At 38.3% G+C, this 18,155-nt stretch overlaps 1 protein-coding gene across 2 annotated transcripts in view; it reads right to left on the reverse strand.

Moving 5' to 3' along the window:
• Positions 1 to 698: 698 nt before the first annotated feature.
• The window catches only part of ATP6V1A (ATPase H+ transporting V1 subunit A), a 41,141-nt gene continuing 23,684 nt past the window's right edge, over positions 699 to 18,155 (reverse strand). For both annotated transcript variants that reach the window (XM_063294613.1, XM_063294614.1), the window contains 11 exons: positions 17,110 to 17,247; positions 16,075 to 16,226; positions 13,707 to 13,869; positions 11,915 to 12,023; positions 10,826 to 10,948; positions 10,605 to 10,719; positions 9,311 to 9,374; positions 6,449 to 6,652; positions 5,045 to 5,139; positions 3,649 to 3,820; positions 699 to 2,567 (listed from right to left, as the gene is read on the reverse strand). In XM_063294613.1, the coding sequence (XP_063150683.1) occupies positions 2,475 to 2,567; positions 3,649 to 3,820; positions 5,045 to 5,139; positions 6,449 to 6,652; positions 9,311 to 9,374; positions 10,605 to 10,719; positions 10,826 to 10,948; positions 11,915 to 12,023; positions 13,707 to 13,869; positions 16,075 to 16,226; positions 17,110 to 17,247 (1,428 nt within the window). In that variant the 3' untranslated portion in view covers positions 699 to 2,474. The remainder of the gene's footprint in view (positions 2,568 to 3,648; positions 3,821 to 5,044; positions 5,140 to 6,448; positions 6,653 to 9,310; positions 9,375 to 10,604; positions 10,720 to 10,825; positions 10,949 to 11,914; positions 12,024 to 13,706; positions 13,870 to 16,074; positions 16,227 to 17,109; positions 17,248 to 18,155) is intronic.

Below are 18,155 nucleotides of genomic sequence, written 5' to 3' on the forward strand. Positions count from 1 at the left end.
CAGTGTTGCCTTAATAGCCAAAGAGAGCTTATTGTTTCAACATTTTATTGAAGTCTATGCCATGATTTTACTCTTTCTGTACTGAGGGAAGTGGCATCTTACATAAGAAAAAACAGTGACCACTTTTTGTACATAATACTAGAATTCATGAAAGGTATAACAGATGATCAAGCAAAGTTTCCCAGTCACCATTTCCCCTGTTTGCTTACACCAAATTGGCATTTATCCCAATTGCCTTTGCAGTGCTCTTTTCCTACCATGCTATTCTTTACAGTATTTTCCTAATAAAATCCCCCAAAGCAGTCAGGAATCCATCTAGATTTATTACATCCCAACTCACAGAAGTTACTTCCATTAAAAGGGAGCAAATACAGTCTAATTTGCATAGTATTCCCTTAAGACTATGAGAAGAAAGATCTATATATAACCACTCACTGTAGAATGAACTTTCAAGAAGAAGAAAAAATCATTCCAGAGAAGGAAGATGCTTGGGAAATGTTCCCCTAATCTTTCAATAAAAAGCATTTTCATTACTCTTACAGATTCTGATTCCAAGGCATAAAGAATAACAAAATCCTAAAGCTGAGAGTAGATGCTTCTCTGTGACTGTTTAAATATATGTGATCCTGAATCTCAATCTCTATGATAATTCCCAACCAATTTTAAGATAACAGTAGAATATAGTGTTGAAGTGTAGGTCATCTAAGCAGAGTTTATGTTTATTTGTTTTTATTACATTACTAACTTCAGTAATGTCTGTCTAGACACAATGCACCAATTAAAAGGTTACAAACCTTTACTCCACGATGAAGGACAGCATATTATCAACACAACTGTATTCTTTAAGATTTGAACAAATATACACAAAGCCATAGATACAATGCCATTCTCCCCATAAGTTCCTCCTCTTTTGGAACCATAACATCATGAGATCACTTTTTCTAACACTGACACAAAGATAAATTTTCATTCTTATCCAAAAATAAATTGCAGAGGGGGGGGGGGTGGAACAGAACAAAACAGTGTAACACATCTTATGTAAAATTAAAGTAGTTAATCAGTTTCCTATGCATAGAATGCTACAACATAATAGAGTCAATAAGGATTTCAGCAAGAGAGCTGAAGCAAAACAGCTTTGAGCTGATCATTCATATATCATGCTCTATGAACACAGCACAAAGAAAATTAGCTTTCTGAATACAGAACTGAAAAGAATTTAAAACGCAGTTGTTAAATTTAACTGGCATTGCCTAAATGAGGAAAAAAACCTAGCATGTTTCTGGTAGGCTCCAAACCTATCAATTGGATGCCACACTAGAAACAGAAGGACCATCATCTCTACAGCTAAAGTGGGCAAGAAGAGGAAATAACAATATTACTTGATTATAGTATTTAGCAACCTTGTCTCCAGTTTTTATTGTATCTTATTTATAATCATACTTCATATTATAATACATTTACAAAGGTGCAAGGAAATATTCCAGAAAAGATACACACTAATTTTGGCCAGGGTGGTCTATTTTGCACCAATGTCACAATGACATTAGGAAGTTTAATCAAGGAAACTTTAAGATTATCTTTCTCATTATTTAAACTGTAATTATATATGAGCATCAAGACGTGCCGTTAAAATGCTGTAAGAAAACATCACTATACACAATGGTCTTTACAAGCAGAGGCAAGAGAAAGGATTAGCAGCTTTGTAAAATTAAAGCTTTGGGTATCAACATTCTCTTCCTCAGCAAATTTAAAAACTTTCATAGGGCTATATTCCATGGATTTTCATTTTGATTGTCATCTGAGAGTTTATAGTGTTACATTTGCTCAAATATATGTACTGTTCTAAATAGCAAACATTGCCAGAAATAAAAGAAGGGTTGATCTTTTCTGGTCCATAATTTCCATGCATAAAAAGCATAGAAAAAATAATTTAACAAGCTGCATATACATTCAAAAGGCATACAGTTACATTTCCTAAATAACAATGGTTGAGCATAGATTGCTGTTGGGAATCATTTTTGACCATCAGTTCTAATCCTGAAGATTTTTCAGCACATTAAGAAGAATGGGGAAGAGCTTTGTACCAAAATATTTTGATCTATAATTCTGAATTGATTATAGAGGTAACAGCAGCATTGAAGAATAAGTAAAACTACCTTTGAAGCATCATGCATGACATCATGCAGTAGAAAACTGGTTCAACTGCCTTTTTCCTCCCTGAAGAAATCTATATTTTGACAATCTTAATTCTCTTCCAAAGAGAGAAACAGCTGAAGGGTCAGATCTGGTGAGAAGACTTCAAGCCTTACTGGGATTTTGACAAAATCTGCTTTACATTTGCACAAAGACACACACAGCTATCAAACAATATAGGAATGTTTTTCAAGATATAAGTAATCTTCAACGTAATGTATATCTTTATCTTCTACTGGAAAAAGAGAAGACTGAAACGAGAAACACCAAGGTGGGAACTTCTAGTCCTCCAAGCTGCGGAATGCATTCTGCATGTCTTCAAAGAGCTGGGCATAGTCTGCTTTGATCTTTGCCTCTCCATCTTTTGCTGGGTCCTGAAATTCAACAGAACAAAACTGGATAATCCCTGAAGAGGTTTTGAAAGAACAATTTCTCAGAAGTTGCTATGAATATCTTGTAATTGGAGAATCTGTACCAATAGCGCAGAGGGAACTGGTCCTTTGATGTGTGTGGTGGGACCCACTTCTGTCCCATGTAGTAAAACAAAACAGCCAACACACACATCCCAGTTGATAAATACCTCATACAGCCCAGTTACTGATTTATTTTCTCTCTCTCACTTCTGTTACAATATTAGCAGCATCAAATAGCAATCTGCATGTGTACAACGTTTCACATTCAAAAAGAAATTGGAATTGTGAGCTGCTCCTTTCTCCTTCCTCTGAGGTGGTATGAAAGACCTAGCTGTTTTCCTTTGCACATCATCTGCCCAGCACCAGAAGATGGATCAAAGGCAGAAACAGACTTTAAGAAGGATATCTGGAGCCAATCAATATTGACCATGTAGCAGTTTTCTGCCATGGCAATAAGAAAAGAAGACCATTTTGCTTTATCAGCAGCTCAAGTTATAGAAAAACAAGTATCACACCATTCTTGCTACATCATATTGCAAGACCAAAACTACCTACTGTAGAACTACCACTTGCTTCCTATTACTATATCAATATTTCTGTGAATATCTCTAACATAATGCTACAGTGTAATTAAAAAAACCTGAAGGCACTCTGTCAACCCTGTTTTATAAAAACTGATTTGCAGCAGGATTAGTAGTCATAAATTTTGAGGAAAACAGGTAGTTAGATTAATAGTATATTAAAGGAATAACGTAATCTTATATTTGATTGATTTGGGAGATGAATGATGGCAATTAAGTAAAGATTGAGAAATTGCTTTATATACAGTGGTGCTTAAACGTTTGTGAACCCTTTTGAATGTTCAATATTTCTGCATAAATATGACCTCAAAAGTGATCGGTTCTCCACACAAGTGATCAGAAACAAACTCCACCCACACACCTGTGGAAACCAGCCACCTACCACTTTTGGGTTTTTTTTCCCCTCAGATTAAATACCTACTCCATATTGCTTTGTTATAATCCCAAAGCAGGGTACATACCTTGAATTTCATAGATGTGAGTCGGTAGAGGATTTCGCTCATGTTCTCTTTGATAATGGACCATGTAATCTTATTGTCACTTTGGGCAGTAGTCTCAACTGCTCGGCGTGCCATGTCATAAAATGCAATCATGTTGGATAGTACCCCCACAGTCTTATAAAATGGGCAGTACCTAATGGAAATAGTACAAAAACTCACCTTTCTCAGAATTAAGGAAGTCTTTAATGGCTAAATTGTGCAAACAGGTTAGCAAATATTTGTGTGTGATAACTGACAAAAGAGGTGACAGACACGAAGCAGTTGGCTACAGAATTCAACTTTCTATAGTGGACAAAGCATATACTGAAACACTCAGAAGATAAAGTAGAGGACGTTTTCCATGGGCTGAATAAGCAACTTTGGTATTTCATAGATTTTTTAATTATGGTAATTATCCTCGCAGCAATTACACAAATCTGAATAGCACACCCAGGTTGTAGAATAATTTTCTTACTTGTGAATAATTCTGCTTTATCAGTAGATAGACACTATTAACAGAAGGAAGACTGCTGAAGGACTAGATTAAGAGTTAATTCCCCATAACTAGTATTTGCAGTCATGCTTCAAGGTCTGTTTGCAATCAGAATATGAATCTAGAACAGCATCCTGAATGAGCACAAAGGGACCCACTGACAAAAAAGAAATGGTACAAGGTTCTAACATCTGAGAGGGTTGAAAGAGACTGTAGCATACACTGAAACACTTCAGTGAAAGGCCAATTTTCAGGAGATGTGAAATATGAATGCTGCACTATTTGTTGAAGACGCTGAGAGTGAACAAAGCCGGTATCTTTCCCCTTAGTTTCTTTAGAGCAAATTAAGTAGTGGCAACTCTGAGAACATTCTAGGCTCTCATACCTCCAACTGAAGACTTGCCCTTTTTTTGCCCTCAATAAAGCACACTTTCAGCTAATTGGAGAGTGAAAGTAACTGAAGAAGAAAGCTGGATACAGCATAACTGGATGTTCATCATTTTTGCATCAAAGCACTGCTTGATGTAATATTCAGGACAGAAGAATCAGCCCCTACTCATGTGAAATGTGAGTCAATATTTGACACCAAAACTCTTCCTGTCACTGTGAAACAGTGTTGGCCAAAGGTAGGCCAGCTCCAACAGTGCAGGAGAAGAAGAACAAACAGCCCTCTTGCCAAGGTAGAATTATCTATTTCCTTTCAAAAGCATCAATTTCTAGGAAACCAAACAAAAAATATCTGACACTGCAATATAGGAGATCCCTGCAAATGATCTGTGGAAAAGGTGAGGGAGGTGGATTCTCAACTGTGCTGAAGTAGTTCTACCCAAGCAGTTCCTGAAGACAAAATTTCCCACAGAAAAAGTCCAGTTCCCCATGGCATACCTGTCATATGGGGTATAACCATTCTGTTGCAGGAAATCGTCTTTAATTAGCTTGGCAACTTCCAGTGTGATTTTATCTGTTTCTGCCAAAGAAGCCTAAAGTGAGAGAACAAAGAATCTTCTGAATTTCGAAACAGTGATGTGGTCCAGATAACTGGCCGATCTAAAATTTAAGAACTGGTTATGAATATATTGTGGGAAGTTTCACAGAAAAACATTTCCTTAGCTTTTTACTTACTCAGACATCTCTCCCAGCCAGCATGAGAAAAAAAGCTGCTGTAATATTAACTCCGAAAATCACTTTTCTCAACCATACTATTACAGCTCGCTTCTGATAATTGTTGTGCCCCCAGTCCTTTACTGCTTCTCCGTAGTTCAGGGATGGGCAACCCATGAGCTGCATGCAACCCCCTCCTCCCAGCATCCTAAGAGTGCACTATTGAAATTCAGCAGCAAAATGGCCGATATTGGTGGTTCGTTTTTTTAATGTTTTATTCAACATTTAGGTGATACCTATTCTTAAATATCCCAAAATAGTTAATTTAGGGCTAAATTAAGCCTAGTTTTAGCACTGGGGCAGTATTTAAGGATAGAAACAGGAACAAGAGGTTGTTGGAGACAAGCTACGCTGTTGCTGTTAGTTGCCGTCGAATCGTTTACAACTCATGGCAAACCTATGTATAACAGAACCACCCTAAAATGCACCAAAGTTGATCTGAAAAATGGCAATTTTGAACCATGATGGGGTGTAAGAGTGGGAATGGGAATGGGAATACTTTGCTAGTCCTATCCCCTTTGGTGACATCACAAACAGATGATGCCATTTGCAGCTCATTGGATGGTTGGGAATATGAACTTGCCCACATTGCCACAACTTTTACTTCTGTTTTGCCTAAGAAACAGTTTGATTAGGACTGTATCACTTTAGATTATGTATAGCACCTAACAGCACTACTAACATTGTGCAAATGTTTTAATAGTAAAAACATCTTGTCTCCAATATCTTGAAACTACCACTAACATGAATACACAAGACACCATCTCTGCTCTGAATGCATTTTCTTAAATCTCAACTGCAACTCTCTCGTCTGATACTACCCCATATTCTATTTTTCAAAAGTTGTCAGTTGGTATAGTTTTAATATTTAACTTGTTTGTACATTCCTAATATTATTTTTAATAATAATTGTTTTGTACAATTGTTTTTTAACCTTCTTGTTCACTACCCAGAGTCACTTGTTTCATGTGATGGGCAGCCATACAAATTCAACAAATGAAAATAAATAAATAAATGTTTTTTTTTTAAAAGGTAAAAAAAAATTTAACTAACCAAATAAATAACAAATCCAAGTAGTCCAGATACAGAAAAGAAATGGCTCCATAAGAGCAATGTTCCTTCACTCACCTTCCCCACCAATTGTACAATCTCTGCAAGATCCTCCTCTTCCTGCAGAATCTCTTTTGCTTTAGTCCTCAAGGGAACAAACTCAGGGAAATGCTTGTCATAGTATTCATCCAAAGCACGTGTATATTTGCTGTAGCTAATGAGCCAATTCACAGATGGGAAATGTTTACGTTGAGCAAGCTTCTTATCCAAGCCCCAGAACACCTGCCCCAAAAGTAATAAACAAAATGTCATGAGCCTCCTTAACCCATCCGACAGAAGCAATTAATGGAACTGCATTTGCCTTAGAGTATTTCTTCAAGGAGGACAAGGCCACATTGATACGGTTTCACACTTGAACCTTAAAATCATCCTATCGGCTGAGTAAGTTAGGTTCTGAGAGTGCAACTGGCCTAAGGCCAGCCAGTGAGTTCCACAGCTGAAAAGGAAAGCAGATATTTTGTTATGTGCGGACCGTTAACATGTGCCTAATAACTGAAAAGGATAATTTTTATACTAACAGCATAAGCACAAAAGGATGCATGACAGCCTCCCAAATTATAACTCAACTACTAAAAGTTGTCCTCTGTGGCTGAGATCCAAGTAAACCACGAATTCGTTAAATGACTTTAACTCCATTCTCTCCAATACTGAATTTCCTTTATGAGTTCCCATATCAAGTCATGTGTTCCATAGACAAGCAAGCAGAAAGCTATGTGGATGTGCACATACCACTTGCTGCTGCATTCAAGGGACTGCAAATATTAATCCAAAATTCTGACTTAGCAGAGGGCGTCTTTGAATTACTGAAGTATCGACAATGAAATTCAAGAATAAAGCAACAGATATTTTTGAACTTTTCTTCCTCAATCTGCATGGAACAACTGGACAATGAATCTGCTCTGTCTAGGCCAAGATTTATCAAATGGTGTTCTGTGGAATCCTAAGGTTCCACAAGAACTTGATGAGGTTCCATGAGGGGCTAAGAAGGGAAAAAAGTTCACTCAAACACAGCCAATTCTCTACCATTAGAGCTTTGCCTCTTGAGCAGAGGTTCTGGGATATTATTATCATCATTAATTATTTTGAATAAGCAGGTTCTGTAGCCTGAAAGCCTTTGACAAGCTCTGGTCTAGACTGCCACAGAATTCATGGAATTTCTGTTTAACTGCCTTGTTTGAACCCTGAAGCTATAGATATCTGCAAGTCATGTAGATGTTTAAAAAAACTTTTGCTAATCAAGAAATACATTATGTTGCAGTTAAAACTATAAATATCTTTAATACAATCCAGAAATTTCCAGAAAACCTATTAGCATCTCCTCTTAATTTCTGCTGCAGTCTCAGAGCCCATTTTAAAGAGAATCAAGAATCAGAGAACACAATTTAAGAACACTTCCTTTGCTTTTTACCTGGTTTCATAAATGGCAAATAAGTTTTCCTTCATTAATACAATAAAAAGATTAGGATCAGACAAACTGTCAGGTTCTCCCTGACCGATACTGGAGCTGGAAGCCTTGCAAACAAGTTATTCAAGGGTCAGTTCTTGATGTCAGATTTATTGCAAGAACTACCATGTATGCTACCATGCATGTATGGGACTACACTATAAAGGTGCACGAGTTAAAACGACATCCTACAATGCAGGTTTACATGCTCACACACCCACCACAAACACACATACACATGGTAAAATCCTTTTCAACCTTCACTGGAAAAACAAATGGCTGGAGAAAAGGTAAAAATAAAATCAAAGCAGAGTAAGATCAAGGTGAGGTAAGACGAATGTATATATACACACATACAGACACAAACATATATATGGTAGAGAACATTCCTCACAGGAGCGTGCATGTACATATTCCTGGCAGGGTAGTAAACCCGCAGAATTTTTTTCTTTATTGTTTTCTTTTCTCCTTGTCTTCAAGTCTGTTCTAGTTTTTCAACCTTGACATACCTAATAAAGACTTGCGTTCTGAATGAACCAGTAGGTCTCTCTTTTGACATATTCCTTACTTCTAAGGATGGGCATGTCTATCAATTTCATTTTGTTCAGTTCATTTTTCCAACTGTAGCCCATATCCAATCATATTTTCTGCATGCATTTTTTAAAGTTTTTTTAAAACTATTTTGCAAGAATTTTTCCTATGATTTTCACAAATGTATAGATTTTTTTATATTTCCCCAACATTAGTATACTGCATTGGTTCATGATCTGTATCACATTTTGAAAAACTTTACCACCAAAGTATCATAATTCACGTTTATATTTGAGTCAAGTTGCTTCTGCACAGGCATGGAGCTTTGTCATCAGCCTGAGCAAACCATCACAAGTCCTTGTTTAGAACAGTAATTGCCCCCCCACCAAAGAAATAAGCATTTGAAGTTAATGTTGAAGTGTGTCAGCTCAATATGAATGATACCAAACACTTCTGACTATAACTGAAGATGAAGAAAACTCCTCTTCTAGCTGCTATTCTTACCATAAGGTTTGGTCGGTTAAACCAAAAGTAAAAAATGAGCATTAGTTGTCTCACTACAGGCTTGTACAGAAAAAGGCCAAGATGTCCCAGACCTACTGTCAGAATAAGCAGTGCTACATCAGATGGACCAATCATCAGATGCGGGGAACAAGAGGCCCCTGGAGAGCTGGGCAGAAACCTAAGTACCTCCGAACCAGAACAGTAGTCTCTGGTCCAGACACGTGGTGAATTACTGCATTTGCCACAGGCTGGCCACCCAAACTCAAATGCCTGAATATTTAGAAATAGAGTAAGAATGACAAACAGCGCTGATTCTTTCGCAGTATCAGAGTCATTGACTAGGTTCAAGCAGCTTCCAGTTAAAGCTTACATTCTAGTCACAAAACAGAATCACAACCTACCTGGACAATACTCAGAGTAGCAGAAGTAACTGGGTCAGAGAAGTCACCACCAGGAGGAGATACGCTGGAAAGGGATGGGAGAGAGAGAAGACGGAAAGGGAAAGGCATAATTAGCAGTAGTACTTATATCAAATTGAGAAGGCGTGTCAGTTGTATGTTTGCGACTTATTCTTTAGACTTGGACCTCCTAATTAAATGCATCTTCTCAAACAGAATTCAGAGCTACTCGTTTAACACTGAGAATGCTCCACTGCAGCCTCCAAGAAAGCTTTGCCCTCTCCAGTGACTTTACTAAGATCCCTGCAGGGACCCAGTGAAAAATCTTCCTCAGTCATAACAACAGTTTTCAAAGCATGAGTTCTGCCACTGAAACTGTGTTTTTTTTTTTCCATTTTACAGGATCGAGGTAGGGAGTGGGCTGGAAAGATATTAAAAGAAAATGAATATTCATTCATTCATTCATTCCAATATAAATGGACAGAGTAAACACTTAAATGAACAACTTGACTTATGGCTGTCATTGTATCGGAGACATTGCATGATTTTCACAGAACAGTGAAAAACTATATATAATAGCAAGAAGATGACAACTTTACAGACTCTTCTCTCTGATGCTGTCTTGAAACAAGTGTCTTTCTTGTTTGTTTTATTTATGTTATGCTCCCCATTATCTCCTTCAGTTTCACTTTGTGAACAAGCATTTTAATTTCAGTTGTGCATTGTTTCTGCCCCAAAGATCACCTCCTTCCCTTCCAGTTAAGATGCTCTTTCTCCAATTAGTTTAAATGCAAATATAGTATCCTATGCAGATACAAATCATCAATATATTAATCAGAAGGAATACTCCTTATCTCTTACAAAATGACTACACTTTTCAATAAAAATAGCACACATTCCTGTTTAGTAGTTATCAACTGTATTTAGCACAAGTCAGCTCTCAATTTTCTCTAGCGACTTTTCTATATGCAGGGAAATCAACAGCAGTGGATTCACAATATTAAAAAAAGTTGGATATCAGTTCTAGGCTGACCCTTCATCCCAAATTCCTGTTTGTTCAGCAGCAAAATCCAGCTTTTATGTAGTCTACCTTCTCCAACCTGAATGCCCTCCAGCCAGGTAGATCTCAGTTCCCCAAATCCCCAAACTAGCCTGGGCATCACTGAGAATTCTGGAATTCAAGCTCACAAATCTGGTCTAGTTTTCCCCATGCAGGGAATGTTTTCTGTATACAAGATGGACACAGTGCAAAGCAGTATGTAATGTGCAGGAAGAGAATCTTGTCATAAATACTTACGCTCCAACAATGCTAACACTTCCTTCTCTTTCTGGATTTCCCAGACACTTCACTCTACCAGCCCGTTCATAGAAAGAGGCCAGACGGGCACCAAGATAGGCTGGATAACCACTATCTGCAATCACCCAATACAATGCAAGTTAGCTTCTCCAGTGAGAAGAAAACTCAGAACTTTCCAATCACTTTTTAGAAAAATAAGTTACAAAGAAGAAAACACATACCAGCAGGCATTTCAGCAAGCCGCCCTGAAATTTCTCGAAGAGCTTCTGCCCATCGGGATGTTGAGTCAGCCATCATACTGACATGATAGCCCATGTCACGAAAGTACTCAGACAGAGTAATCCCTAGGACCAACAACAATTACAAGTCAAATACTATGTAGAAAGACTTCACTTGTAATGGCTTACGAGAAATCTTCTAGAAGGATTCCAGAATCTAGGATTTGTATCACAGCAATTGAATTGTTAGGCATAGGAGGAATATTCAATTACTTCTTTGAGTTCTTCCTTTTCTTTATTTCATTTTCTAATACCACTGGAAAAAATTAAGTGCTTTAAAGAATAAAATGTGTGTTTCCCATTTTGTTGCACATACGCAAAACTAGAAAAGGGTCAGAGGTTGCACGGGGCTCTGGGGCTGCACATTGGGTGCTGAAGGCAACATGTGATCTCCAGGCTGCCCTCCACTGGTTTAGAATACTGAAGTGTTTGGGGATGTTTCATGATTCACTTCCTCTCACCAACCATTGTACTGTATCTTGAAATTAGCTTTCCTTTGTTTGCATTTTCCTCAAAATGGGCTTCTGCTGTACAATATAGAAATATGGCCTTGAAGAGTTGTTTTGTGAGGTTCTGCCTGAAGGGTCCCCTCCAGTTACGATTTTTGGGCGCCTATTTGCTTAGGTTTGGCTTTGTGTAAAAAATCAGGTAGGTAGGGCTCAAGTCATTAAGGGATTTACATGCAAGAACAAGCACTTTCAATCTGACTCAATATCTATTGGGAGCTGAAGTATGATCTATAAGTAGTGACTGCAGTGTCCTTAGGCCTCTACAAGAGAAAGATCGCAGACTGGATCTATCGATAGGGTTCCCTTGCTTGCTCAATCAACCTCACTTGGCACCCAGACACAACTATAACAGTTCTGTTCTTATTCAGCACTAATGGCAAGTGTTCTTGAATGCAGTCCTCAGTGACACAGGTCAAAGGTAAATTCACAAACTGTCATAAACACTTTTTGAACTGGAGAAAGCCAGCAACAACTAGAAGACCAAGAAACAAGTCAATACCAACTCTGTTTCCTCATTTCTTACCAGTGTAGATAGAGGCTTCTCTGGCAGCAACAGGCATATTGGAAGTGTTTGCTACAAGAGCAGTTCTTTTCATTATGCTTTCTATCTTACCATCAACTTCCATAGTGAGCTACAAAGACAAGAGAGAAATGTTCAGTGGAAACAAAAGGAAAGGAAGAAAAAATAAAAGTAGATACTGGAATTAAGATTCACAAATTTTGACTCCAGATATTGGATAATTATTATCCTATTATGATGCAAAAATATACAATATTTCCTCCAAACTGCTATGCTCAACAGGAAGAAGACAAATTATTCTTTCCACAGATGTTTTTTAAAGGGTTGCCATTCCCTATTTAAGATCCTGAATCATGGAAATATAACAGATTCAATCATGGCAATAGTGAATTCATCCTCAAAAACTGAATTCAGCCAAATATCCCTAAAAGCCATTCTGATAACTCCCTAAAAATTCAGTGCAGGATGTGCAGAGATTCAGAGGGACTGCATGGAGATAACTGTGAAATGGTCTGTAGTCCATTAAAGATTCTGCTAAAATGAATTTCTTAGAATTTCTTAGTCACAATACTCTTTGCTTCTTTTCCTAAATAAGCAGTATCTTTAAATTTATTCCTGTAAGGATAAAACTGCTGCCTCTGCTTCTGAAATTCTATAAATTGTTTTAGATGACTTCTCCTAGATTTTTATATTTAATTCACCTTCTATCAATAATCTCAAGTGAAGTTACAACAAACAAAAATGAAACAAAACATAAAACACACCAAAACAATTATGTGTATTTTACCACTTTTTAAACTGGGCCACTTTTTAAACTATGTCACATTTTGAATCAAGTTGGGGGACCCTGCCTGGACCTGGGGGCTGCACATCTGCTTAATTAAATATTTTCAATATATAAAGGTTGTAAAATGCATGTCCAATGATGTAGCTGGAGGGGCTGGGAGTGGAATTTGGTGGCATCTAAGAGCCACTAAAATAGGGTTGGGGGCTACATCTGGCCTACGGGTTGCCCACAGAGCGTCTCTCTGAAAGCAAATTCTTAGAGCAAATCTGCTCATATTGAATGGATGGTAGTAAAGGTAAAGGTTTCCCTTGACGTAAAGTCCAGTCGAATCCGACTCTAGGGGGCGGTGCTCATCTCCGTTTCTAAGCCTTGGAGCCGGCGTTGTCATAGACACTTCCGGGTCATGTGGCCAGCATGACGACTCGGAACGCCGTTACCTTCCCGCCGAAGCGGTACCTATTGATCTACTCACATTTGCATGTTTTCGAACTGCTAGGTGAGCAGGAGCTGGGATTAACAACGGGAGCTCACCCCGCCGCGCGGTTTCGAACCGCCGACCTTCCGATCGACAGCTCAGCGGTTTAACCCGCAGCGCCACCGCGTCCCAGGCGAATGGATGGTAATAGTTGTATAAAAACAGCAATAAAATACTGTTAAAAGAAGTTTTACATTCTAAACCTGCTGAAATTGAAAAACAGATTTTGCGCTTTTATTTAATTTTTCTCTAGGTCTTCTTATTTAATCAGCTAACTTCTGGTACCAGAAACAAATGTATTTGTACAGCTCATAAAACCAACATGGACATTTCAATTATCTTTTAGTTTAAAGGAAGTAAGAAGCATGCTAAATAAAAAGCCAATATATTTTTGGGAAGGCTTCCAAGAATGTTTTCCTTTTTATTTATTTATTTTCTGGAAATCAACATAACCGCTTAAATTAAATTGCAACATGGAGCCAGAACCTCCCACCTAAACTCCATCTGGACAGTATTGCCATCCCAGTACCAACCTCTGGAAAATCTCTGAGCACTTCCGACATTTCATTTCCCCGTTCACCACAGCCTACATAAACAATAACATCACTATTGGAATATTTGGAAAGGGACTGGGAAATAACCGTCTTTCCACAGCCAAACGCCCCAGGAATAGCAGTAGTACCTCCTTGAACACACCTAGATGAAAAAGATGTCCATATTAAATTAGAAGAAAACACAGTGGGAAATTGCTGGGTAACAGGGCTTTGTAAAACAAATAGCAACTCTATAATCTCACTTGGCTGCTCCAGCCCGTTTTCCCACTGTTGAGCTACCTTTCATATTTTAGAAGGCTTTCTAGTTCTTGCCATTCCAGAGAAAAGTGCTCTAGTGTCCCAACTGATGCTCCATCCCATCAAACTTCCCTCTCCTAGATACTGTAGAAGATAAATAATCTGGACCTATAAAAATGAGCAAATTCTATTTTTGTCAGCATAAAGAGCTTAACCCTGAGGATATCGTAATCAGCACTAAATTTATTTCATTTTGGGTAGAGAAGAAACTAGGGATGTAACCCTTACTTCTGGATATAGGAACTCACTCCCTCTAATAATTCAACATCAAAGTAAGAGAGTAATAGCAAAAATAGAAAAACGGAGCCATTGTAGAAAACTCCAAAGGCATGATGCTGCCGTATTAACAAGATTCTAAAGTCATCTACAGGGCTCAGGGGAATTGTAGGGCTGAGCATCTAATAGAGGAATAAGTGAGCAGCTGCAAATAATAAATCTGAAGCTTCACTGAAGTCATACTGGGCCAACCACCATCAACAATTCAAATCAGAGATCGGTCTCAAATGGGGGTAGGAGAAAAAGGTCTCACTGATGCCTTCTAGAGCCAAAATGGGATGAAACCAGCCTGAGGGACTTGGGGGTCCCTGAGATAAACACCTCTGTTTTGCCTTCCGTGCAGTCTGCTACACAGGACAAAGCTAGCAAACAACATGCTCCCAAGCATCAAGGAAACAGGAGAAAAATTGGCAGTAAGGAAGAAGTGTAAAGTTCCTGTTAGCTCAGTCCGTGGACTAGTTGTCTTTAAAAAATAAATTAATTATTTCTATTTTCTGTTAATTTAGATATAGTACTGTCTACACTGAGTAAGTCAGATTGCATCCAGCAATTACATATTATTGCTGCAAGTTCTTTGAGAAATATTTATATATTCATTCATTCATTCAGTTTACATATATCCCTTCTGCCCTTCAGGAGCTCAAAGTAGCAACTATGGCACTCCCTTGTCCATTTTTCTCCACAATAAGCCTGTGATGTAGGTGGGCTGAAAGAGAGAGAATGAGTAGCACAAAGGGAGCTTCCATGGCTGAGGGGGGACTCAAACCCAGGTTTCCCTGTGCCAGCGCAAAGCTTTTCCATTCATTCTGAATGGATTGTCTGACCTTAACAGTAGGGTTCCAAAAGTGTTTGGCCCACTTCAGAAGTGTTTTGAGATAGTCAGAACATTGCCAGAATACTTCCAATAACACCAAAACAACTCAGACAATGGAGTGTTTCAAGTTCAAAATGGTTTTAACCTGAAATGCTTTGCACGCTCTTCCTGAATATTCTCCCACCCTGCTAAAGAAACTTTTTTGGTAAAATCACATCATTGTGTTTTATAACTGGCTGGAGTAGAGAGTGTAGAAGAAAAATGTATATAAGTTAGATTCAGCAACTTAACACTGATTATTGATTAGGTCAATGAGGCACATTCTTAGACATTAAGTCTTGAAAAGAATCTTTCTCTTAAACTTCTACCTATATAAATGGTTTCACATACCAACTGAATAATTAGTAACAGAGAACATGGTTATCCAGCAATTCAATATACTCCCCATATACTGCATACTACTTCAGAAGAAGTGCATAGAAAAAAAACCCAGACAATTCTTTGTTCTAGTTTCTGTATTCTGTATTTCTGTATTGGTCTGGGGAAAAAAGAAATACAGACTCCATTTAAAACATAGAGTCACTCTTTCCTCTGAATGTCATTTTTCTATCTGAAACTAAAGTTTACCAAGATGTGCGTTTTATAGTGGAAATTTGTTTCATGTTTCAATGTTGAAAAAAATGTGCGTGTTTATGATTTATTATTTAGCTTGTTCAATGTATTTCCTGCCTTTCCTCCCAGAGCTCAAGGCATCTGTCATATTCCCTTCTCTCACTGCAACTGCAGCGTGAGGTAGCCTGGAAGGGAGAAATAGCTGTGAGAAACAGCTAACTCAGTGAGCTTTCAGGCTGAGAACAAACTCCATCACACTATGGCATACAATAATTGTGATTCCTTGAAAAGAGAAAGCATAAATTAGCACTTTCAACAAAAAAACAGTCAGAAACAACTGCCACTTACGGAAACAGCGCATCAAGGACTCTCTGACCAGTTAAAAGAGGGTGATTTGCAGGTAACTTTTCTGTGACAGGACGGATCTGACGTACAGGCCAGACCTGGACCATTGAAAATTTTTCCTTCACATCCTCAAACTCTAGCTCCAACACAACATCCTACATGAAAGCAGCAGAACAAAGATTAATGCAAATGACAGAGACGGAGAACAAGCCAACCCTGCAAATACAAGCAGTCAAATGGCAACTATATAAGTAGAGTGGGGCCCCACAAGAATTTGTGATGGGCTGAGGCAGCAGGGCAGAGGGAGCAGGGCACAGACAGCAAAGTGTATTTCCATAAGCTGCCTCCACCATAGCAATTCAGATACTATTAAGGATATCTACAGGTTTCATGGATTTTCTTAAAACTCTGCCTGTTTTGGGTTTTTTTTTTTGTTAGAGACAAGCAATCTATTTACCCTATTAAAGTTCTCCATAGGTGATCTATAGGGACAGCACTTGCCAGAAATAACCATCTAACTTTGAGGTCACAATTGTCTACAACATCCTTCATCAACCTAACCACCTCCAGGTGCACTGGGCCTATAATTCTCACAATACACTTAGAGGGTACCATTTTGGAGAAGCTATCTATAAAGTACAAATACTGTAATTTTAAAACTCTGTTGGCTCATTAAGATGTATGTATAACACTCTAGTCATGTTCTTCTGCATTAGTATAGGTTCAGCTATACACTAGTTTCAGTGGGCAAAACTATACAGTGTGTGTGTATACACACACAAACACACACATACATACATACAAGTGCTTGTTAAGGGAAATTAGAGAGGAAGGTTGTTATCTATACATTTCTGCTATTATGTTTATCTCAAATCTGTAGCAACCTTATAATCTGAGCAAGGATTTGTAGTGAGGGAATGAAAATAATGGGAGCTGTTTCCTCCAATTTGTTACCAAGTCTAAAGCAGTACAATCAAAATCCATGTATTATTTAAGGCAGACAACAGACCAAGAAGCTTAATTAAAAGAAAAACTTACAGATGCATCGTAATTTCCAGGTGGAGCAATGTACGTTATTGTACCTCTGTTTCGTGGGGGCAACATGATTTTGTGTTTGATAAGGGAATTCTCATTCACCAGGCCATAGATATCTCCACCGGTGATGTGGCTGCCAACCTGCAATTAAAAAGAAAATCTTAAGTTACAAATACATGCTCTATATATGAATGTCTACTATAAGGGTGGGTGATACATTTAAGGCCGAACACCACATTCTGTGGGAAGAAACAGTTGAGGGCCATATATAGATAGAATTAGAGCCAGTCTGGTCTAGTGGTTAAGGTGCCAGGCTAGAAACCAGGAGGCTGTGAGTTCTAGTCCCGCCCTAGGCATGAAAGCCGGCTGGATGGCCTTGGGCCAGTCACTCGCTCTCAGCCCAACCCACCTCACAGGGTTGTTGTGGGGAAAATAGGAGGAGGAAAGAATACTAGGTATGTTCGCAGCCTTGAATTATTTATAAAAATAATAAAGGTGGGATAGATAGTAAAGGTAAAGGTTTCCCTTGACATTAAGTCCAGTCATGTCCGACTCTAGGGGGCGGTGCTCATCTCCATTTCAAAGCCGAAGAGCTGGCGTTTGTCCGTAGACGCTTCCGTGGTCATGTGGCCGGCATGACTAAACAGAACGCCGTTACCTGCCCGCCAAAGCGGTACCTATTAATCTACTCACATTTGCATGTTTTCAAACTGCTAGGTGGCAGGAGATAGATAGATAGATAAATAAAATAAAATGAAATGAAATAAATTAGCAAATGCCTTTTCTCCTTCTCTGGCAATACAAAGTAGAGCACTCCCCTAAAAACAGAGAATGAATTGGATGCCATAGTGCAGGCAAATCATCCAAGGAAAATGTCCTAAAAATGTACAATCACAACTGGAATGTAAAGAGATGGAATGTAAAGAGTATATATGTTTAAACAATGTAAACATATGCACAATACTGAATATATGCTAGTGCAGCTCTATAATCCAGTAAGACAAATCTTTCTTGTTTTGGTGATATGTAGCTTTGACTTATGCTGATGG

The sequence above is a fragment of the Candoia aspera genome, chromosome 2 (genome assembly GCF_035149785.1).
Source record: "Candoia aspera isolate rCanAsp1 chromosome 2, rCanAsp1.hap2, whole genome shotgun sequence".
NCBI lineage: Eukaryota > Metazoa > Chordata > Lepidosauria > Squamata > Boidae > Candoia > Candoia aspera.